At 43.1% G+C, this 21499-nt stretch overlaps 1 protein-coding gene across 5 annotated transcripts in view; it reads left to right on the top strand.

The window, feature by feature from the left end:
* rragd (ras-related GTP binding D) overlaps positions 1–15345 on the top strand; it is a 42424-nt gene extending 27079 nt beyond the window's left edge. Inside the window, exons 6-8 of one of the 5 annotated variants that reach the window (XM_020599373.1) lie at positions 4707–4855; positions 6178–6247; positions 12664–12719. In XM_020599373.1, coding sequence (XP_020455029.1) covers positions 4707–4855; positions 6178–6206 — 178 coding nt within the window. In that variant the 3' untranslated portion in view covers positions 6207–6247; positions 12664–12719. Of the gene's footprint in view, positions 1–4706; positions 4856–6143; positions 6248–6372; positions 6470–7377; positions 7689–12663 lie in introns of those variants that run through there. The other 4 variants (XM_020599372.1, XM_020599374.1, XM_020599371.1 and 1 more) reach the window with 4 other exon arrangements.
* The last annotated feature ends 6154 nt before the right edge of the window (positions 15346–21499 follow it).

The following is a 21499-nucleotide window of genomic DNA, read 5'->3' as shown; positions in this document are numbered from 1 at the left end:
TGCGGATGACATTGTGATCTGTAGTGAGAGCAGAGAGCAGGTGGAGGAACACCTTGGAAGGCGGAGGTCTGTGTTGGAAAGAAGAGGAATGAAAGTCAGTTGTAGTAAGACAGAATACATGTGTATGAATGAGAGGGAGGGAAGTGGAACAATGTGTGAGGAGTGTTGTGTGACAGAAGAGTGTCAGCAAGAATCAAAGGAAAGGTGTACAAGACAGTAGTGAGACCAGCTATGCTGTATGGGTTAGAGACTGTAGCAGTGAGGAAAAGAGGCACAGATGGAGGTAGCAGAGATGAAGATGTTGAGGTTCTCTTTAGGAGAGACCCGGATGGCCAGGATTAGGAATGAGCACATCAGAGGGACAGCTCAGGTCGGCTGTTTTTTGGGACAAGGTCAGAGAGGCCAGATTGAGATGGTTTGGACATGTGCAGAGGAGGGATAGTGGTTATATTGGTAGAAGGATGTTGGAGATGGAGCTGCCAGGCAAGAGGTCAAGAGGAAGGCCAAAGAGGAGATATATGGATGTGCTAAAAGAGGACATGAAGTTAATTGGGGTGAGAGTAGAGGATGCCGAGGATAGAGTTAGGTGGAAACAGATGATTCCCTGTGGCGACCCCTAATGGGAACAGCCGAAAGGAGAAGACGATATACAATATACAACAGACTATGGTATATTAAGCTATAGAACACTAGTGCAATGGGATGAAATGAAATGAAATTGTGCAGAGTAAGAAGATAAGTTACATGAGTGAACAGTTCAATGGATGCAAATAGGTTCAAGGTTCAAGGATTTTATTGTCAATTCACCATAAGTGCAGGACATACAGAAAATTGAAATACCGTTTCTCTCTCACCTAGTATTGGCTGCCATAACATTTAGGAACTAAAATAAAATAAAGTAGAATAAAAATAAGATGGAATAGAATAAGAACTGGATTAAAGTAATTAGGATAAATCTAAACGGTACAGCCGATTTGCTGTGACTCAAAACCATGTACAGTCAATGGCAGTAGTGCAAAACAGTGATAGGAGATTGTCAAATGGTTGGTGATGAGGGCGTTGGTGATGAGGTGCAAATAGCATATGAGGTATATATGGACAGTATTGCAAATGAGTAACAGCAGCAGATATCCCAGCAAAAAAAAAAACAGTCAGCAGCAGATTTACGTGTAATATAACAAAACAGGGGAATGTATTGAGTTTGTGCAACAGCAGGGGTAGTCTTTTTATATCTTTTTATGTTCTGCGATGGGTTACGGTCCGGGGGGGAGGTGGGTAGTGAACAGTGTTCAGCATCCTCACAGCCTGGTGAATGAAGCTGTTTGTAAGTCTGTTGGAGTGGGCTTGAAGACTCCGTTATCTTCTCCCTGAAGGCAGGAGTATGAAGTGGGAGTGTGCAGGGTGGGAGCTGAGCCATCAGCAATGCTGATGGCTCTGCGGGTGAAGTGGGTGCTGTACCTCCTCCCTGTAGGCTGTTTTATTGTTGTCGATGATGAGGCCAATCACCGTGGTGTCGTCTGCAAAATTGATGATGGTGTTGAAGCCATGCACAGGCCTGCAGTCGTGGGTGAAAAGGGAGCAGAGGAATGGGCTCAGCACACAGCCCTGTGGTACTCCGGTGTTGAGGATAATGGTGGAGGAGCAGGTGTTGTCTGTCAACATGCTGGGGCCTGTTAGTCAGAAAGTCCAGAATCCAGTTGCAGAGGGAGGTGCTGATGCCCAGGTCACCAAGTTTGGTGGTTAACTTGGAGGGGATGACCGTGTTAAATGCTGAGCTGAAGTCCACATACAGCATTCTTGCATACATGTTCTTGTTGTCCAGGTGTCTGAGTACAGAGTGCAGTGCTGTGGAGACTGCATCCTCCGTGAGCCTATTCCTGCAGTAGGCAAATTGCTGGGGGTCCAGTGTAGGTGGCAGACATCAGTTGTACCAGGACCATGCGCTCGACGCACTTCATGACAATGGGGATGCATGCTACAGGGTGGTAGTCATTCAGGCACGTCGGGGTGGAATGTTTTGGCACTGGCACAATGGAGGTGGCTTTGAAGCATGTCGGCACAACTGCTTGGGCGAGGAACAGGTTAAAAATGTCTGTAAAGATGCCAGCAAGCTGTCCTGCACATGCCCTGAGCACGCGTCCAGGAATTCCATCAGGGCCAGCAAGCTTGCATACGTTGATCCAGCTCAGAGCAGCATACACGTCAGTTGAAGTGAGTGTCAGTGGCTGGTGGTCTGTGGAGGGTCTGGACTTGATAGGTGTCTCCTTGATGTCCCGGTCAAAGCAAGCATAGATGTCATTTAGCTGATTGAGGAAGGAGACATCTGTTGTTGTTGGGGTGGAGTTTCCGGGCTTGTAGCCAGTGATGACCTGGATGCCCTTCCACATACAGAGTTTGTCAGAGTTTGTTTAGTGTTCCTCGACTTTTAGCGGTGCTTGGTCTGCTTGATGCCCCTCCTTGAAGTGAGTGTCAGTGGCTGGTGGTCTGTGGAGGGTCTGGACTTGATAGGTGTCTCCTTGATGTCCCGGTCAAAGCAAGCATAGATGTCATTTAGCTGATTGAGGAAGGAGACATCTGTTGTTGTTGGGGTGGAGTTTCCGGGCTTGTAGCCAGTGATGACCTGGATGCCCTTCCACATACAGAGTTTGTCAGAGTTTGTTTAGTGTTCCTCGACTTTTAGCGGTGCTTGGTCTGCTTGATGCCCCTCCTCAGGTTGGCCCTGGATAAGCTGTAGGCCTGTGCATCACCAGATCTGAAGGCAGAGTTGTGGGCCTTCAGCAGGGGTCTTGTTGAATGATCCACACAGTGGATGAGTGGTGAGTACTTGGGAATGAGGAACAAAGAAAGGTGATCTGACTGTCCCAAGTTGGGGAGGGGGGGGTCAACTTGTATGCAGCAGCCATGTTTGTGTAAACATGGTGCAGAGTTTTATTTCCTCTAGTGTGGCAGGAAACATGCTGGTGGAATTTAGGAAGCACTGACTTTAGGTTGGAGTGATTAAAATCACCTGCAACAATAAATGCAGCCTCTGGGTGTGCAGTCTTTAGAGTGTAAAGTTGGACCGTCTAAAGTTTAGACAAAGTTTAGAAGTTTCTCCTTCTCCTAGCCCCGCATCTTCACGGGCTTGTCACACCTTGCCACCCGGACACTAAACACCAGCTCATGCATCTACCCCATGTGTACAACCACCATCATACAGTTCTACCAGACATTGTTTTGCAGTTTGTAGATCCAGAGGTGGAAAAAACTATTTTTAACCTGGTAAGACACAGAGATGACCATTCATGTCCTGATGATTATGCAGCCAGGATGTTCATGTGTATTGTGGACATGTCCACATAACAGTCCTGGGCTCATAAAGTTAGCTGGAAGGGGTCTGATGGAAAACAAGGCCATCCAAGGAATGTTAGTCATGAACTTAAAGACCATCTACTGACCAAGTACATGAATATTTAAGCCTGGGAATGGAAAGATGCTAGACACCCGGTTAATGAAAGGCTAAAAAATCCCAGAAAAGTCGACCGCAGGAAAGAAGGGGACAGTCTGTGAAAACCTACAGGAGCACCTCTCTTTTTTACACGAATAAAGTTTCTCTTCAGTTATATATATTGTACAGTGCTACTGTATAGGCCTGTCATGATTTGGACCTTGGCTTCGTGTTTTTTCGTTATTTTTTCCCCTAGATTCTATGTCTCCCCTGCCACATTAGCCCAGCCAGCATAATCACTAATCATCACCTCCACCTGTTGCTCATTAACTCCTGGACTCTTCTGCCGTATAGACGCCCTCTTCCCGTTCATTCCCCGCTGGTTCATCACACTTAGTCTACATACCCATGCTCCCATCTTCGTCGTCTTCACTCACCTGCTTCCCGACGCTCCAGCTCTCTGTTCCCAGCTCTGGGCTCTTCAGTTCTCCGTTCCTGGCTCTGTCCTGGTTCACCATTAGCCCGATCATCTCGTCTGCCTTCCTGCTTCTCCTGTTCTCCTGAGCGTTCTCTCCTGCTCTGCACACCATTCTACTTCTGTGGTCTTCTGGCGTGGGGCACCTTCTCCGTTTCTTCTTCTTCTGCATGATCCAGAACCTGCTCCACCCCCAGCCTATCTGGTACCTGCTCAGCCTCTGTCCCCTCTCTCCTCCACTCAGTAACCTGTTCCTTAAATAAACTCATTTTGTGTTCCACTCAGTGTGTGTCTGTCTATTGGATCCACCTGTACCAATCCACCTAACAAAGCCAGCATGTACAGTATAGCCTGTAAGTTTTTACTTTGGTTTTTGTTTCATTATTTGAATGTCTCTCTGTAAAGTGACCTGCTTTTTGATAATACATTCCTCATAAAAAAAAAATTCTGGCATTTTTTTGAAGAATCACAATTAAATGTAACAAATAGAACCTACAATTTTGCGGCATTTGTACCTGAGTATATTCATTTTCTGCTACTGTCTAACTTCAGCTACTTTTTAGAATAAGATGAACAGGACAAAATATAGTTCAAAAAACTAACTGCAATACTGGCCTCATTTTTCAACAGATATAATTGCACAGTACAGTTTCACAACAGGTAACCACTAACATGTCCAACCTAGTCTCACCTTTGCGCTTCAAAGGTCCTTATGGTTGAAACAAGGCCAGCATTGTGGGTCAGGTAATGCACTGTGTTTTACTAACTAGATTGTGTGTGTTTTTTTTGTCTCCTATCCTTCAGTCTGGCAGGCAGTGAAGCTGGGTTACCCTATGACAAGGAGTCTATGGCAATCATCCACCTGAACAACACTACAGTCATGTACCTGAAGGAGGTCACCAAGTTCCTCACCATGGTCTGCTTCCTCCGCAAGGAAAGCTTCGAGAGGAAAGGTCAGTCCATTTAGAGTCAGTATGTTTACTAGAAACTGGCCATGTGCTTCAGCAATTCATTATGTTCTCCTTTATTTGTGCAACGCACTTGACATAGAGATGAAAAGTAGGAGGCACTATGTTGGACACCCTTGTCTTCAGAAAAAAAAGTCCCATTTTTACTAGTGGTCATCTGATTAATTGGTCGGCCAGTTTTTGGCATTTTTAGGTGATCGGCATTAACCGGTGACTGCACTCTAATCAGTTGATTTGTCTGCAGACAAATAATGTGTGTGCTACTACTGTGTGCAGTGCAGGTCTTTACAAATTTTTGTTGCTTTTCAGGAAAATGCAACTGTTAAGTGCACTAAAACAGGGCTCCAGATTGCAAGTGATCAGTCGCATTTTGCAACCAAATTTACATAAGGTGTGACTGACTTATTTTCAAAGGTTGCACTGGGTGCCACTGCAAAGTAAACAGGTTATGCGTTAATGACTGTAGAACAGTCTCTGCAATACTATCATTGCAGCGTTTCTCTGCAGGTCTGTCACTCACCCCTCTTACCAAGCAGAGATGTCTAGTCTGTCAAATAAACACGCACGGGTTCATCCCTGAACCCCTTTTTAATGCTTTGAATTTATTTTTTCCTTTGGCGCATTTGAAGTAATTGCCCCAGACAGCTGCTTAAATCAGGTAGCTCACCTCTTATCTTGTTTATTTGTCGGAAACTTGTTACTTCTGATCAGAGCATATCAGCAGAGTGGAGTAGTGACAATTTCCACTTCTCACCCACAGAGCTGTTTGCCCGCACTACTCCCTCGTTCAAAGCCACACCAGGCTGCTTGTTCATCAGCGCTCAAGTCAGATTGTATCCCTCTCCTCTCAAATTGCACCCATAAACTGTAGCCTTACATCCCAAAGAACTAAAGAACATTATTGATCTCGCAATGGCTGATTTTTGACTGAAAAGTGTTGGATGACTGCAAGACACATTCTGGGTCATCTTGGGTATGCTTCAGGCTCGTGGTGTGAGTGGTACTGGAATGGGACACAGAGCGTCACTCCCTCCTTTAAAAAAAAAAAAGCCACTCTGCACTTTATCCAGAATTCCCCCGCTTGCGGTCCGCTCCACTCACATGCTCTGCTTCTGGTGGATCAGGCTACTGGTGTCACTGTGACATCCCTGTCTTTTGTATGAATATGGGGAAATGAAAATGAATCAAATCATACATATAAACACTGCTGATTTATTGCTGATGAGCCTACATGAAAACGATTTTTGTCTGGTACATTTCTGCTGTCAGTCAGCCTGGTGAAGACCATGCTGTCCCCCTGTTGACAGACAGCTGTTCTGACAAGAGACGCTGCTGAGAGGTTGGAGTCGATGTGGATTGAATGGATCAAAGGCATCGGTATGTGCTGCTCACATCGAGTGAAGTCCCAGTTTAAAGTTAGTAGTAGCCAAAACCTACCATCAATCCTTCTTTAAGTAGTAGACTACTAGTCACTTTAGCCTAAAATGAGCTGCATTTGGCAGGTGAGGGTGAGAGCTGAACTGTGCATCAAGTCCAACACAGACAAAGAGCAGAAATTCTTCTTCAGAAGGAAAACAAGCTACAAATAAATCACATACACAAACGGCAAAGCATGCGCGTAATTCATCAGTTTATACTTAAAATGAAATATAACAGCCTAATCATCACTGTCATCATTTTCATCAGATTGACTGCTGGGCTACAGAGCACCACAGTGACTATGTAAAAGGAGGTGGAAACTTGTTCCAGAAGTGATTTTTCATTTGTGTTTAATCAGTTTCCCTATCTCTGAATTTCATTACACATATAGGCTATGCACATTGGATGGTAACAGTATTTAAAATAATTGTGAAAAATACAGATTCTTTTGCATTACCTTGCATTACCTACAACAGAGGTGGTGTCCTCCAAATCTGGCAGTGCCTCCAGTATGAAATGTTACTCTGGAGCCCTGGTTTTTTACAGTTTGGTTTTGTGATTATTTGTGAACTTTTTTTTTTTTCATTTTAAAATAATAAGATGAGTGCAGATTGTAGCACATAAGAGACAATGCTCATTTTTTTATTTTCATTTTCATAATTCATTAAGGTTAAATAAATGTTAATTTAAGTTTCAGGAAATATGTCTCATTTGTTATTAAACTGGCATATTTTATCTGATGCAAAAGGGGGGAAAACATGACATGTTACATATCAGCCATAGTTCTCTAAAAACTCATATCAGTTGACCACAAATTTTTACCATAGTTATGTGACTCACATTTGGAGCACTTCTACAGCTTACATCAGCATGAAACTACTGACAAAATCATCAGTACAAAGATTAACAACTGTGTTTGTCACAGAGTGGACTTCGGAGAAAACTGTACTGTTTTCGTCCACTGACTATGTTGGACTATTCCCCAGTTTGTCAGCTCTGAGCTCACCTACCAAGCTACTCACCCTGAGCATATCCCACACAGCATCTCTGGCTCCCTGTGGTTCTACTCACGCTCCTCTTTCACGTAGTTTCCTGCATTTCCTCTTCTCCTGGGCCAATCAGCATTCCTCCCTCCACCTTCTACAGTCATCGTCACAGCAGTTCAGTTCCAGCAACTCCCCTCATGATCTCCACTCTCTCGATCTCCTCCTCAAGTCTTCTGGACATCATTCTCTCCCTCTCTTCAGCTGGGCTCTTCCCCATCTCTTCACCTGGTGCCTGTGAGTGTTACCTCCGACCATCCAGTGATTCAGTCTTCCTCTGTCTTGTGCACTCAGGCCAACAATCTCTCTCTACCCAGCGGCCTCCACCTCTCAGACTCAATGAACTGTATAAAACATCCCACTAATTGTGAATCTTAACAGACTTGATTATTGTTTATTAAAGGCATTCTCATTTTCTTACTAGTATCTGAGTGTTTGCATTTGAGTCCAACCATTTCCTATCTCTCTCACCTCCCCCTGAGAGAGCAGACGTAACATCTTGAGGCCTGAACATCTTGTTCACCATTTCTTTGGCTCGCGGATGTCCATGCTTTGGCTCCCTCGTTCTTGGCTTTTACTGCTCTGTCATTCATGAAGCTATCTCTGCAAAGGAGATTCTGCTCTTTGCATCCCTTCTGTCAGTCAAATGCAAGCCATGCAGAGTCATGACCCTAACAATCATGCTGCAGTCTGATTGGATGTTCACTAAGACAGCTTGCTACTGGTACAGTTGCTCACTCTGCTGCTTCATGAGTCGTACTACACTGTTTAGGAGCCAAATGAATGACTCTTTGATGCTGAAAATTCTGACATCCTCGTTTACCTAAAATATTACTTTACCAAGATTTGTTTCTGACCGACACACCACTAGAGCAGTGGATCCTGAAGTAGAGGGAGTCTAAACAAAGGTCAAAATAATTGGTAATGGACTGAACTAAGCCACAAATCCAGTGTAATAAATAGAGGCAAAACTAAACGGTACAACCTAATGGGCTATGACTCAAAACTATGTACAATCAGTGTGAGTAGTGCAAATAATAAGAAGATTGTCAGATGGTTAGCATCACCAGGAGCGTTGGTGATGAGGTGCATAATAGCTTATGAGATGCACATGGACAGTAGTAGTGCAAATAACCAACAGCAGCAGATATGATGGTCAGCAGGAGATTTTCATATAATAAAAAAAGGGGGGAGCACAGCCTGGTGGATGAAGCTGTTGTAAGTCTGGTGGAGTGGGCCTGAAGACTCCGATACCTTCTTCCTGAAGGCAGGAGTCTGAAGTGGGAGTGTGAGGGGTGTGAGGTGTCATCAGCAATGCTGATGGCTCTGCGGTGTTAAATGATGTTCGTAAGGGTAGGCAGAGGGGTGCCGATGATCTTGCTGGCTGTAGTTACTATGTGTTGCAGAGTCCTTCTGCAGGAGGCAGCACAGCCTCCGTACCACACAGTGATGCAGCAAGTGATGACGTTCTCAATGGTGCCCCGGTAGAAAGAGCGCATGATGGGGGGGTGGGACATTAGCTCTCCTCAGTTTGCGGAGGAAGTAGAGGTGTGTGTAAGCTTTCTTGGCCAGTGATGTGGTGGTGTTGGTCCAGGAGAGGTCCTCAGAGATGTGCACCCCCAGTAACTTAGTGCTGCTCACTCTCCCCACTACAGCACCATCAATGATCAGTGGGGAATGCTTTAGAAGTTTTCTCCTGAAGTCCACAATGTCGGCAAAGCTGTAAAAATGGGTCCTGGAGAGAACCAAAAAACAGCCCAAGAAACAGGCCATAACAGCAGTGCAGGCCTCTGATGATCTGGCATCAGAAATGACCTTACAAGAAGAGTTGCAGGAGACTATTGAACAAATTGTCTCTTTGTCCCACAAGAACAGCAAGAATGGTTACAAGAAATATGGGAATGGCCATTAAATGATGGCGAAAGCAAGGAGATGACGAACAAGCCAAAACAGGCTGGGACTGAGCTGCATGAGCTAGAAGGAACTGCACTCGTGATAGAGAATGTCTCATTGCAAGAAGAAATGGTTATCTGGGAATTGAGGAAAAGCCTGTATTCCCCCATCACACCCGGCCCAATGGAATCGGCAGAGAATATTTGCTGAATGTTGCTGAATATTTGGTGGTACATGAATGGCAGGCCGAATCTGAGAAGGGGAGGAAAACCGCAAGAGGAGCTGGAAAAGGAAGAGAAATAATTAAAATGCTATGGCAAAATGCATAAAGTAGAAAGTTGATATTTAGTAAGTAAGGATAATGTGCGTGTTTTGTTTGAAATAATCATTAGTGAATGTGTAAGAATAAAATGTGACATGATTGTACTGGAAAAAACAATGAAAAGTGATTTTACATCTAGAATCTAAATCTAAGGAGTAAAAAATGCTGAATAACAGAAAAAGGGAAGTAAGACTCACATCCCTGCAAAGAGAAAGTGCAAGGAGTGTGTGAGTGTGTGACAGAGAAAAGAAAGAAAAAATAAAAAGAGACTGAGTTTATTTAAAAAGAATGATGGTTCCTGCATAAAGAAAAGATTTGATTGATAATGTTAATCAATGTTTAGTCAAGTGTTGTAGTCAAAATATATGTTTTAATTTTGAGGCATTGAAAGTTTTGTACGAAAGAAGGGTAATTCTCATGTTTTAGTTAAAAGCAACAATGGGATTTTTTTGTATTTCAGTCAGATGTGAGCTTCCTGTATTTTTATTAGATATTAGGATGATTTACAGTGCCTTGCGTAAGTATTCGGCCCCCTTGAACTTTGCGACCTTTTGCCACATTTCAGGCTTCAAACATAAAGATATAAAACTGTAATTTTTTGTGAAGAATCAACAACAAGTGGGACACAATCATGAAGTGGAACGAAATTTATTGGATATTTCAAACTTTTTTAACAAATAAAAAACTGAAAAATTGGGCGTGCAAAATTATTCAAATCCACATAAGGGATGACGGCAACATTCATAGATCCTGGAATGCACAATGAGGGGCAATGTTCATTCCTATTACAGAGGCCCACTGAAATTTTTTTGAGGAAAAGCTGTGTTAGACTGCATATTGTTTATAGTAAAGTATTTTTATATACAAATATAAAAATGAAAATGTTTCTGGAGTGGGACTTTAATTAATTATAGAAGTTGTGCAGAAGCTGCCCATAGCTCTACACAGTGATCCATGTGTGTACTGTATGTGTTTCTATGCTGCTCCAAATGAGTCTGTTCTGGTTCAACTTGTCTTATTAAATGAGCTTAAAAATAAAGTGACACCTTAGTTATAAAACACTGAGCAGGCTGTAACACACAAGAGTGTGTATAAAAAGTGTTGTTTAAAGTTTGCCACAAGCCACCTGGGAGACGCACCAAACATGTGGAAGAAGGTGCTCTGGTCAGATGAAACCAAAATCGAACTTTTTGGCAACAATGCAAAACGTTATGTTTGGCGTAAAAGCAACACAGCTCATCACCCTGAACACACCATCCCCACTGTCAAACATGGTGGTGGCAGCATCATGGTTTGGGCCTGCTTTTCTTCAGCAGGGACAGGGAAGATGGTTCAAATTGATGGGAAGATGGATGGAGCCAAATACAGGACCATTTTGGAAGGAAACCTGATGGAGTCTGCAAAAGACCTGAGACTGGGACGGAGATTTGTCTTCCAACAAGACAATGATCCAAAACATAAAGCAAAATCTACAATGGAATGGTTCACAAATAAACATATCCAGGTGTTAGAATGGCCAAGTCAAAGTCCAGACCTGAATCCAATCGAGAATCTGTGGAAAGAACTGAAAACTGCTGTTCACAAACGCTCTCTATCCAACCTCACTGAGCTCGAGCTGTTTTGCAAGGAGGAATGGGCAAAAATTTCCGTCTCTCGATGTGCAAAACTGATAGAGACATACCCCAAGTGACTTACAGCTGTAATCGCAGCAAAAGGTGGCGCTACAAAGTATTAACTTAAGGGGGCTGAATAATTTTGCACGCCCAATTTTTCAGTTTTTTATTTGTTAAAAAAGTTTGACATATCCAATAAATTTCGTTCCACTTCATGATTGTGTCCCACTTGTTGTTGATTCTTCACAACAAATTACAGTTTTATATCTTTATGTTTGAAGCCTGAAATGTGGCAAAAGGTCGCAAAGTTCAAGGGGGCCGAATACTTTCGCAAGGCACTGTAGTTTGCTAAGAAAAGAGAAGTAGAATCTGAAGCTGAATCACAGTGGGGCGGAGGCCAGTTACGGGCAATGGACTTGAGCTCTGACAGTAAAAGATATGCAATAGTTATGAAGAACACGACTTTGCATGCCAAATAAGGTATTAAATGCAAACTGTGGCATTTGGTTGGATGAGAGGACGAGGTCTACTGACGAGAATCCTTTAAAAACCACAGGAAAAAAGGAACTATGGTTACTCATCGGTTGTAGCCGGAGGCTCTGTCCGGTTGATTTTCTTACTTCCAGAAGCCCGAGTGACTGAAGGAAGACAGTTGAAAGAATGAGTAGGCTGTGGCTTCTCCCCACCTGGGCCTGTGGGGAAGGAAGAGAGGAAGACCACCAATAGATCCGCTACGAAGAGCGGGAACTCACTGAGGGACGATTGAACTGTACCAAAGCCTTCTCTGCCCAGCGTCCCTGGAGACAGCCTTATCATCTTACAGTTATCCTGTAACTCCCTCCACCTGCTTGGCTCTGCTCAACCCTGACTCTCCAATGTACTTCGCTGCAGTTTCCCTGATTCGTCGCTCCCCCAGAACTACACCGACTGGCTGGGTGTGTCTCAGCTCCAAATCCCAGTGCTGCTTGGCACCTCAGCCTGTCTCATCTTACAACTTCCCAGATCTCCGGGCGTGGCTAGGCCTGGTCCTGGTTCCTGCTCTGCTTCCTTCTACAAGGCTTCTCCTGGTGGACACTTGCCACTACCAGCCTTTCTGGCTCTCTCCTGCCACACCCAGCTTCAGCACTCTGTCATCCTACCAGACATCTGAATCTATCCAGCTCTCCAGTCCAGCAGCCTCTACTACTCATTTGCTCAACAAAGGACAGCCACCCTACTATCCTCTGGAATCTTCAGCCTGGTCACCCCCACCTGTCCTGACTCTGCTACCTGTTTCTCATCCATCCTGTTCCAGACACTTTCCCTCTCCAGAATCCATTTAACTAGATGGAAGACAACCCAGTGACTCATTCAACTCTACCCTTACCACTCCATTCTTTTCCCTGTACCTCAGTCCTTTATTAAAGTACTTGTCTCACTTGCCCTTTGAGTTCTGCTTTTGGTGTCCTACTTTGTGTTTAGTGGCCTTGGCCTTAACATAACAGATTTTGTTTTTCCCTACAGGACTGATTGATTACAACTTCTACTGCTTAAAGAAAGCCATCCAAGAGGTTTTTGATGTTCGAGTAAAAGTTCAACAGAGTCGTAAACTCCTCAGTCAGAGGAGGTGGAGCAAACTCACTATGACCAATGGCGCACCCAGCAAGCCCCACTGAGAGTTGGTGACATCAGTCAGCCAAATGTACTTCAGCATTGAAGAATCCAAAAGAGTCATCCTTATTTAAAGGAACACATCAAGTTTGTCATCTTTCTATGAATTGTACTGTTCAGTCCATTCAGTCCATCATCTCTCTGTTCTCAAAAGTAGCTACTGTATCTGTCAGCAGCAAAGAGGACAAATGGTCTTTTCGCACACACAAAAAAATTTTTTCCTTCTGCTCCTTGTCATCAGGGGCTGCAACAGTGGACTCACTTGATCCACATGTTCAGTTCAGCATAGTATGTGCATTGGATGCCAACCTGATGCAAGTCCCCCCTACAAGACAATTTAGAGTCACTGATTAACCTAATCTGCATGTCCTTAGACTGTGAGGGAGCCAGAATACCCAGACGCAGGGAGGACATACAAACTCCACACAGAAAGGCCCCAGTCAGCCACAGGGTTTCTACCTTGAACCTTCTTGCTGTGAGGCAACAGTGCTAATCACTGTACCTCTGTGCCACTACACAGTGACTAAATTTGCTAGACAAAAGTAGTGAAGTATTACGCTCTTCATGAGAAGGATACAGTAAATTTTATGATTTTATTCCACCCACCCTGCATAACATAGGTGGGGGCAATATACCTATACCGACCACAGAACGCTCATGCTGCTGTTAATTGGGGGCCTTCATAGTCATTATATATTGTTAATAAATTCACAATGTATAAAAAGCTGCAATTTGTAATTTTAATAGCTGTTTGTAGAGATGATGCTTTACAAAGTGCACCAGAGGGGAATAAACGTGCAGTGTTGTAGTGACATTTGTGTCTCAGAGTCAGCATAGTTGTTTCAGGACAGGTGACAGATGCCCAAAACAATCAAAATAAGGTTTTAGCCATCTATTGCAACAATATATATTTGAGTCTGCTGGTGTGGCCCTGCCCATGTGATGAACAAGGCTGAGCTAACAACCCTTCTGGTAGAGGCTTAAATTTTGAATATGACCAAATGCTAATACTGGTGCAGGAGGGCAGAGTGTTGTTGTCTGCAGGTTGAATTAATGCTGAATGTTTATACGGAGGGCCTATTGGGTGTGGGAGGTTGTGGAAATACATGACTTGTCTGCCTCAGCTAGCAGTAGACTTCATGGTACACCGAGTCGCTCTGAAATCTGTGGAGACAGTGCCACTGAAGTTGACTTGAGACTTATTGAGACTGGGTTTATGTCTCAAGGAGAGGTGGGTTGATTTTATTTTTACCTGCACTGATCAGTGATGTTATGTTCGTCTGGGACACTGTATGAGCAATTTGTCACCCCCATTCCTTTAATAATTACAGCTAAAGCTAGACAGCACAGCAGAGAATGCAAGCTTCCGCCAAGGCAACTCACGGTTTCTATAATGACATTACATCTAAAAGTAATATTTCCATGATACTGTGACCCTCATAAAATAATTCCTTGACCATGAAAACATACCCTTAGTATTTATGATTGCACTGATATTGTAGTAAAAGCTGAGTAACAGACTGACAGAATTTGCCTTTTTGTGCGCAGTCCCATGCCCCTTAAACTGCACGACCCTGGGAAGCAGTTTTTACTGTAGAACACTCACACAGACAAAACACGGTGCAGGGCATGAACCACACTAGTGACTACACTCAGGAAATAGGCAATTAACCACCTCACCACTTCTGTTGGCATTAGGCACAGTAATAGAGAGGACAGCTGTCCCCTTCGGAGTGGCTTGTGGCTAGCACTACTACATACACCTGCAATAACATCAGGGAGGGCATACAACCCAACAATACTCTGGAACAGCACAGTCTCTGGCCCAGTAGGGCATGCTGGGGGACCCCACCATAATGTCTCTCTGCCCACCACACACTACAATATCATTATTAATGTAAAAGTTATTCAAGGCAAATGATAATTCAGAAATGGCTGTTTTCTTCAAGAGCTAGCTCAGTAACTTATGAAGATGCATCAAATCTGTTGACACCCTGCTGATTCAGCAGAGTTTCAGCTCAAATTTGATCTCTTGCAAGTCTGCAGCATTATTTGTTGTCTCACAGTAGCAGGTTTTCCATGAGCCCTATAAATTTCAACATAGTGGATCACTCTGTGCAGAATATTACTTGGATCCAGATCATAATTTGGTGTATGGTAGATGTTATGATATGGGAATGTTATCTTGCAATTTTTGTCCAAGCATTGTAAGTATTATGTATTGATGCAAGAAAAAAACTGAAATATAATAATAATCTATAGGTAATATGGAAGATGAATCCCATTTGAAAATGTGTTCATTAGTTATTTAATGTTTTAAAACATTATTATATAAAAAGTCAAAAGCCTTGAATGGGCTTAAATGGTACCGTGGCACCATAGCACCATTTAAACCCATGTTTCAAATAAGCCCACATCATGATTTGCTGATAAAATCTCAAAAAGATTTTGTTTTAAAAGAATTCATATCGGCAATGAATTTACTCAGTAAATTGTTTATTGTAGAAGGTCTTGATGTTTTTCTGGTTTCTCAAGTAAATGCCAAAATGAAAAACCAGGCAAATGGTTTAAATTCTCCTTTTTTGCTTATATCGAAAATGAAAATATAAGTGGGTTTATTATTTTTCACCTGCAGCTTTGCCTAAATACTGTTTTCTGCTCACAGCAAGACAATTTAGCTTTTCCATGGACAGATGAATCACCAAGAAGATGACCTGATTTTGCTCAGTTGTCAGAATGCCTATAGGCTTCTTGTGTGTATGTGCGCATTTCACTGAACATCCTGTATATGCTTTACATTCAACACAAAGCTGCAGGTCAGTGTTGTTGTTGTTAGTGAAAATTTCTAGGTAATTCTGAAGTGAAGTGAGCATGTGCTGTTCCAAGATGGTGCTCCCCTGTGTGCGACGTCGTGGAGCTCTCCGAGTCAAGTTGTTTCTCTTTCTCTTTCTTGCTTACTTGTGCTGTGTTAAGGCAATAGTAAAGGCTGCAAACGTTATTTATGACCGGGCGAACTTGTTGCAGCTAGGAGAGTGCAGTCTTTTCAGAACATGACGCCAGGCCAACCCCCGGCAGGGAGCTCTTCTGATAACAACAGGCTGAAGCGGAGACACGGCAGACGGGGAGAAGTCAAATGGAAGCTCCGGCACTTGGTTGGGAGGGGTAGGCTAACCCTCCCAGTTATACTGTTTGCAAATGTCCAGTCCCTGGATAATAAATTGCATGAACTCCACGCTCGGGTTTCCACGCAGAAGGACATACAGGACTGCTCACTGCTGTGCTTTTGTAAAACATGGCTGGGGGAAGGGACACCTACTAGGGGAAACAAAACACTGGATCACTGTTACAGTAACATTAGAAATGCTTTCTCAGCAGAACCCAAGGCTCATTTTGGTAGATCTGACCACCTAGCAATCCGGCTCAAGCCAGTTTACACCAAATAGCTCAAGGCAAAACCAGTCACAGTGAGAACTGTTGACACTTGGACGGACTGTGCACAAGCCAGCCTGCAGGGCTGTCTAGAGGCCACAGACTGGAACGTCTTCAAAGGGGCCAAAGACAGTAATCTTAAATATACAAACACTGTGAGCGATTACTTCAGCTGGTGCACATCCATATGCGCCCCACCTAGAACTGCATGTCTTCCCCAACCAAAAACCCTGATTCAATGTGGACATAAAACAGAAAATCAGGAAGAGGCGGGAAGCTTTTTTTTTTATTGAAACAAAGTAACAGATTAACAAAACAGGACCGAACATGGGAGACAAGACAACAGATACATGACATTACAAAAAGATAGTGTATTACAAGATTGTAGTGTGTGAAGTGTGCATAAGTTGGAAATACCCAGTCTATGAAATGGAAGAAAGGAAAAAGGAGAATTTTTTTTTTTTTTACAATAATAATGATGAGTATTACTAATAAAATCAGCTTGTTAAATTTTTAGAGGTTGGTGGAAATGTGCGTGGCCTCAGCCCCAGGTGTTTGGTTCAAGTTGAAATGTTTTAGAAATCAGTTCCATGTGTCATAAAAAGCTGATAAACTGTTCTTGTGAGTGAATGTCATTTTCTAATGTGATGTATTGTATCAGAAGTTTGGTCCACTGGTTTATGTGTAGTGATTTTTTTTTTATTTCCAGTTTTGAAAGATTGTTTTCTTGGCAACAGCTAGAGAAATGAGGAGTGGGTTTTTGTATTTGATTGGTAGATGGTCGATTTCTATGATATTACCGAGTAAGCAAAGTGATGGAGAATGAGGGATTCTACAGTCCAAGATGGTGGAGAGGGAATGAACTGGTTGGCAGGTCCAAATAGCATGATAATAATTGGACCCTGGACCTTGTCATTTCTCGGGGCCTATCTGTCTGTATCAAGGATGTATCGAACCTGGCCATCACGGATCACTTTCTTATCCATTTCGAAGTTCTGGCATCGACAAATGCTCCTAGAACGTTGGCCCCCTGCCAGCGTCGTAGGATTGTCACCTCATCTACGGCGTCGGATTTTGCCATTGCCTTTTCTGCTTCTGAGCTTTGCTCCTCAGGGGCTGAGAACCTCCCGGCATGCCCTAACACCTTCCTCGGCTTATTTGACTCTACTTGTTTTAGGATTATGGAGTCCATCGCTCCCTTTGTGAAAAGGAGGGCTAGAAATACTGTTGACCCTTGGTTGAACGACACCACCCGTGCCCTGTGGAGACGGTGCAGGCAGGCGGAGCGGAAATGGAAGAAAGATGGACTACATGTTTCCCTTGCCTTGCTATCGGACAACCTTTCTTTCTTTCTTATCAGAAAGCTGTAAAAGATGCTAAATCGCAATACTTATCTAATATTAGTTTGAAAAATAGTCAACACCCAAATGTTTTCTTCAATACCATTAACTCAGTCATTAATCCCCATGCTACATTGGCCACTGAGGGCTTGGTTGCGAATTGTAATCAATTTCAGAGATATTTCACTGATAAAGTGTCAGGTCCGCTCGACGCGACCTGCCTCTCTCCTGCTCGCTCTTTTTGCGGGATCAGCACCTCAGCTGTGTTGCTTTCTGTAATTAGTGACTTGTGGGTTGTCGCACACAGCTGGGGTGCATTACTGTATTACCTGCTCTTTTATTTAAACCTCGGGCAGACGCTCCATCGTCGGATCATTACCAAATACTGTTAAAAACAGTGCTATCTAAATGCATGTGTTTTTTGTTACTTGTCACATAAGTCTTCAACGTTGACAGTTCCTGTGCTGTTGATTTCTGTCCCGTGGGTACCTGACAGCTAACGCTAGCAGCGAGTGCTACACCTGCCCGATCTTCTGTTCTCCTGTCTTCTCAACATTCGCCGTTCTCCTGTCTACTCACCTGCTTATCTTGGTCTCCTCAGCCATCATTGTTCTACCCTAGTCCGGAACTATACATGTACTCTGTTACTTTGTCTGTGCCCTCATTAAACCACCTTTTTCACTAGCACCTGGGTCTGCACAGTGAGTCCTACCTCTGTTCCCCCTCACCCTCCTGGTGAGGGGGACTCAACCTTAACATAAAGTTCTGAATATTAGGCAACATTCCCATGTCCCTACCTCATGTACTGTACCACCTGTATCTCATGCACTCCATATATTTGATTCCTTTTCTCCGATCTCTCTGCATCAATTTAAAAAATTTGTCTCGCACCTGAAGCCCACCTACTCTCCTCTGGACTTAGTCCCAGCCAGGATTATTAAGGAGGCTATCAACACGGTAGGGCCTACCTTGGTCACTCTCATCAACTGCTTCCTCAGCTCGGGGTTGGTTCCCACCGCCCTTAAACATGCCGTAGTGAGACCTCATCTTAAGAAATCTAACCTTGATCCAGCCGATCCATCTAACTTCCGCCCAATTTCTTTACTGCCTTTTTTATCTAAAGTAATGGAAAAATGGTTCTTATTCAGCTGCAGTCGCACCTAGATCATTTGGACATTGCTGACAAATTTCAGTCAGGTTTTAAGGCCCACCATAGTACAGAGTCTGCTTTGCTGACGGTCCATAATGACATCGCCATGGCTCTTGACCCCAACCGCCTCGTTATTTTAGCTTTACTAGATTTATCGGCAGCATTTGATACTGCTGACCATGCAGTTTTATTATCTACACTGGAACACCTTGTTGGCCTGAGGGGCACAGTTTTAAACTGGTTTAGTTTTTTCTTGAGAAATAGAACCTTTTCTGTCATTATTGATGATTTTTCCTCCTATACAGCCCATCTTACCTCTGGCATCCCACAAGGGTCAACCTTGGCACCTTTACTTTTCTCTTTATATATGGCACCGTTGACGTCAATTATATCCAGGCATAATGTTCATTTTCATTTTTACGCGGATGACATTCAGATTTATATGCCACTGGTATTATCTGACCCAAATGCACTTACTCCACTGTTTGACTGTATTTGGGATATCAAGATTTGGCTTGCCCAGAATTTTCTTCATTTAAATGAGAATAAGACCGAATATATCTTTATCAGCCCCGATCCAGCCGCAGGTGTATCCAGTTTACGTGCCCCTGCACTCACAGACCTGGTAAAAAACCTGGGAATGATATTTGATACCAGTTTTAATTTTGATAAGCAGATCAGAGCCGTCGTCAACACCAGTTTCTTTCACCTCAGACTATTAATGAAGGTTAAGCCTTTTTTATCCTGAGGAAACTTAGAAAAGGCGATCCATGCTTTTGTTACTTCGTGATTAGACTACTGTAAAGCCCTTTACGTTGGTATATCTCAGTCGTTGCTGAGGAAACTTCAACTGGTCCAAAATGCAGCAGCTCAGCTTCTTTCCAATACTCCCAGGTATGCCCATATTACTCCTGTTCTTCTCATATTACATTGGATGCCTGTACATTTTAGAGTTGAGTTTAAGATTCTTTTATTTGTGTTCAAAGCCTTACATGGCCTTGCTCCACTTTACCTGTCTGAACTTTTATCTATTTATGTTCCTCATAGAGCCTTGTGCTCTTCTAATAACCTGTCCCTAGTGGTTCCATGGTCCCGATCCAAAAAATGGGGTGACCGTGCGTCCATCCTCTGGAGCAGTCCTTTCATTTTCCTGCCTGGTCCGCAGGACATTCACCAGAACAGCCTCAGCAGCTTCCAGCCAGGTCCAATGTAATATTTGGTTTGCAGCCACTGATTTGCATCTGGGATGCAATTCACAGCTTGTTAGCAACTACAATCCTGTGAATTCACCTAAACAAATAATAAATGCAAGCAATTAAACAATGCTTTAATATAATTGATAGTGGGCAGCCAATTGCTAATTGATATGTAATCTAATATTACAGATTGTAGTAGCATAATGTTATTGGTGATTCAATTATTTACATAATCTTTACAAAACTAAGTGTTTAATAAACCCAGGATAAACTATGAAAATGTATACTTGGTGGGAACTGTTACTGTTCTTTCATTCAACTGTGGCACTTGTCCTGCAGTTTAAATTATAGTGACATGTCAGGCACTGTGTTAGCAGCTGTTCTTGATTTGTTCCTTCTTCTGTTTCGACTGTCTGCTGATGAGTTTGAATGCTGTGGGAAATGTGAATTTAGTACGAGTAAAATCTGAATTCAACAGTCACAAATATAGAAATGCCATTAGAATTGCTCAGAGATAGGATGAGGAGCTCGGTCACCCGGGAGGAGCTCAGAGTAGAACCGCTGCTCCTCCACATTGAGAGGAGCCAGCTGAGGTGGCTCGGGCATCTGTTTCGGATGCCTCCTGGATGCCTTCCTAGGGAGGTGTTCCGGGCATGTCCCATCGGGAAGAGGCCCCGGGGAAGACCCAGGACACGCTGGAGGGACTATATCTCTCAGCTGGCCTGGGAACGCCTTGGCATTCCCCCGGAGGAGCTGGAGGAAGTGTCTGAAGTGAGGGAAGTCTGGGCATCTTTGCTTAGACTGCTGCCCCTGCGACCCGGTTCCGGATAAGCGGAGGAAAATGGATGGATGGAGTTGCTATTACTGTATATTTAGAAACATATCTGTATACCTTTGGTAAAAGAAAGTGTTCACTGTGGTCTCAAGGCAAGGCACATTTTGGCATGTGGATAGAGAAGTTAAGTAAAGGCCTTAGAAATAGTAAGGAAGCTCACTGTAGTATTCTGCACAGCTTCTACATCATAAAAAGCTGAAAAGGTAAATGTTATTTTTTATGTTGATAAATAATCTATTTTTACACCTTATATATTATTACTGTTTCTGTGGTGTATAGGCATTTGGGAGGAGGCTTCAGTACACAATCCTGCCTTTTAGGAATCCAGAATAACTGACATGACTAACATGAAAAATATGAATCATTTCTATAGATTGGTGAATCCTTAACACACTTCATAGTAAAACATTTAAAATGACATAATTATTTGAAATAGCAGATATACTAGTAGAGGTTAGAATTCCTGGATGTAGATCAGTTTTCAATTGAATCATATTTTGCTACTAATATTTGATGAAAATATAATATTTCACATTATTTTCACAGAGTTGGTGGATTCTCAGCACTTATGTTTAAATCATTGAGAAACCCATGAAACATCATTTCAGAGAGTTTCTAGAGTTTTTGGTAATTAGTATTGAGTCAATTTTTGCTTAAGTTGCAATTTCCCTGTACACTTAAAGCTTTGTTTACTAAACACGGAAGCTTCCATCTCTGTTGTAGTGTCGTTTACAAAGAG

This window comes from Monopterus albus, unplaced genomic scaffold, assembly GCF_001952655.1.
Source record: "Monopterus albus unplaced genomic scaffold, M_albus_1.0 scaffold40.1, whole genome shotgun sequence".
Taxonomy (NCBI): Eukaryota; Metazoa; Chordata; class Actinopteri; order Synbranchiformes; family Synbranchidae; genus Monopterus; species Monopterus albus.
The sequence above is the reverse complement of the archived record's forward strand: the minus strand, read 5'-3'. Positions and strand labels throughout refer to the sequence as shown.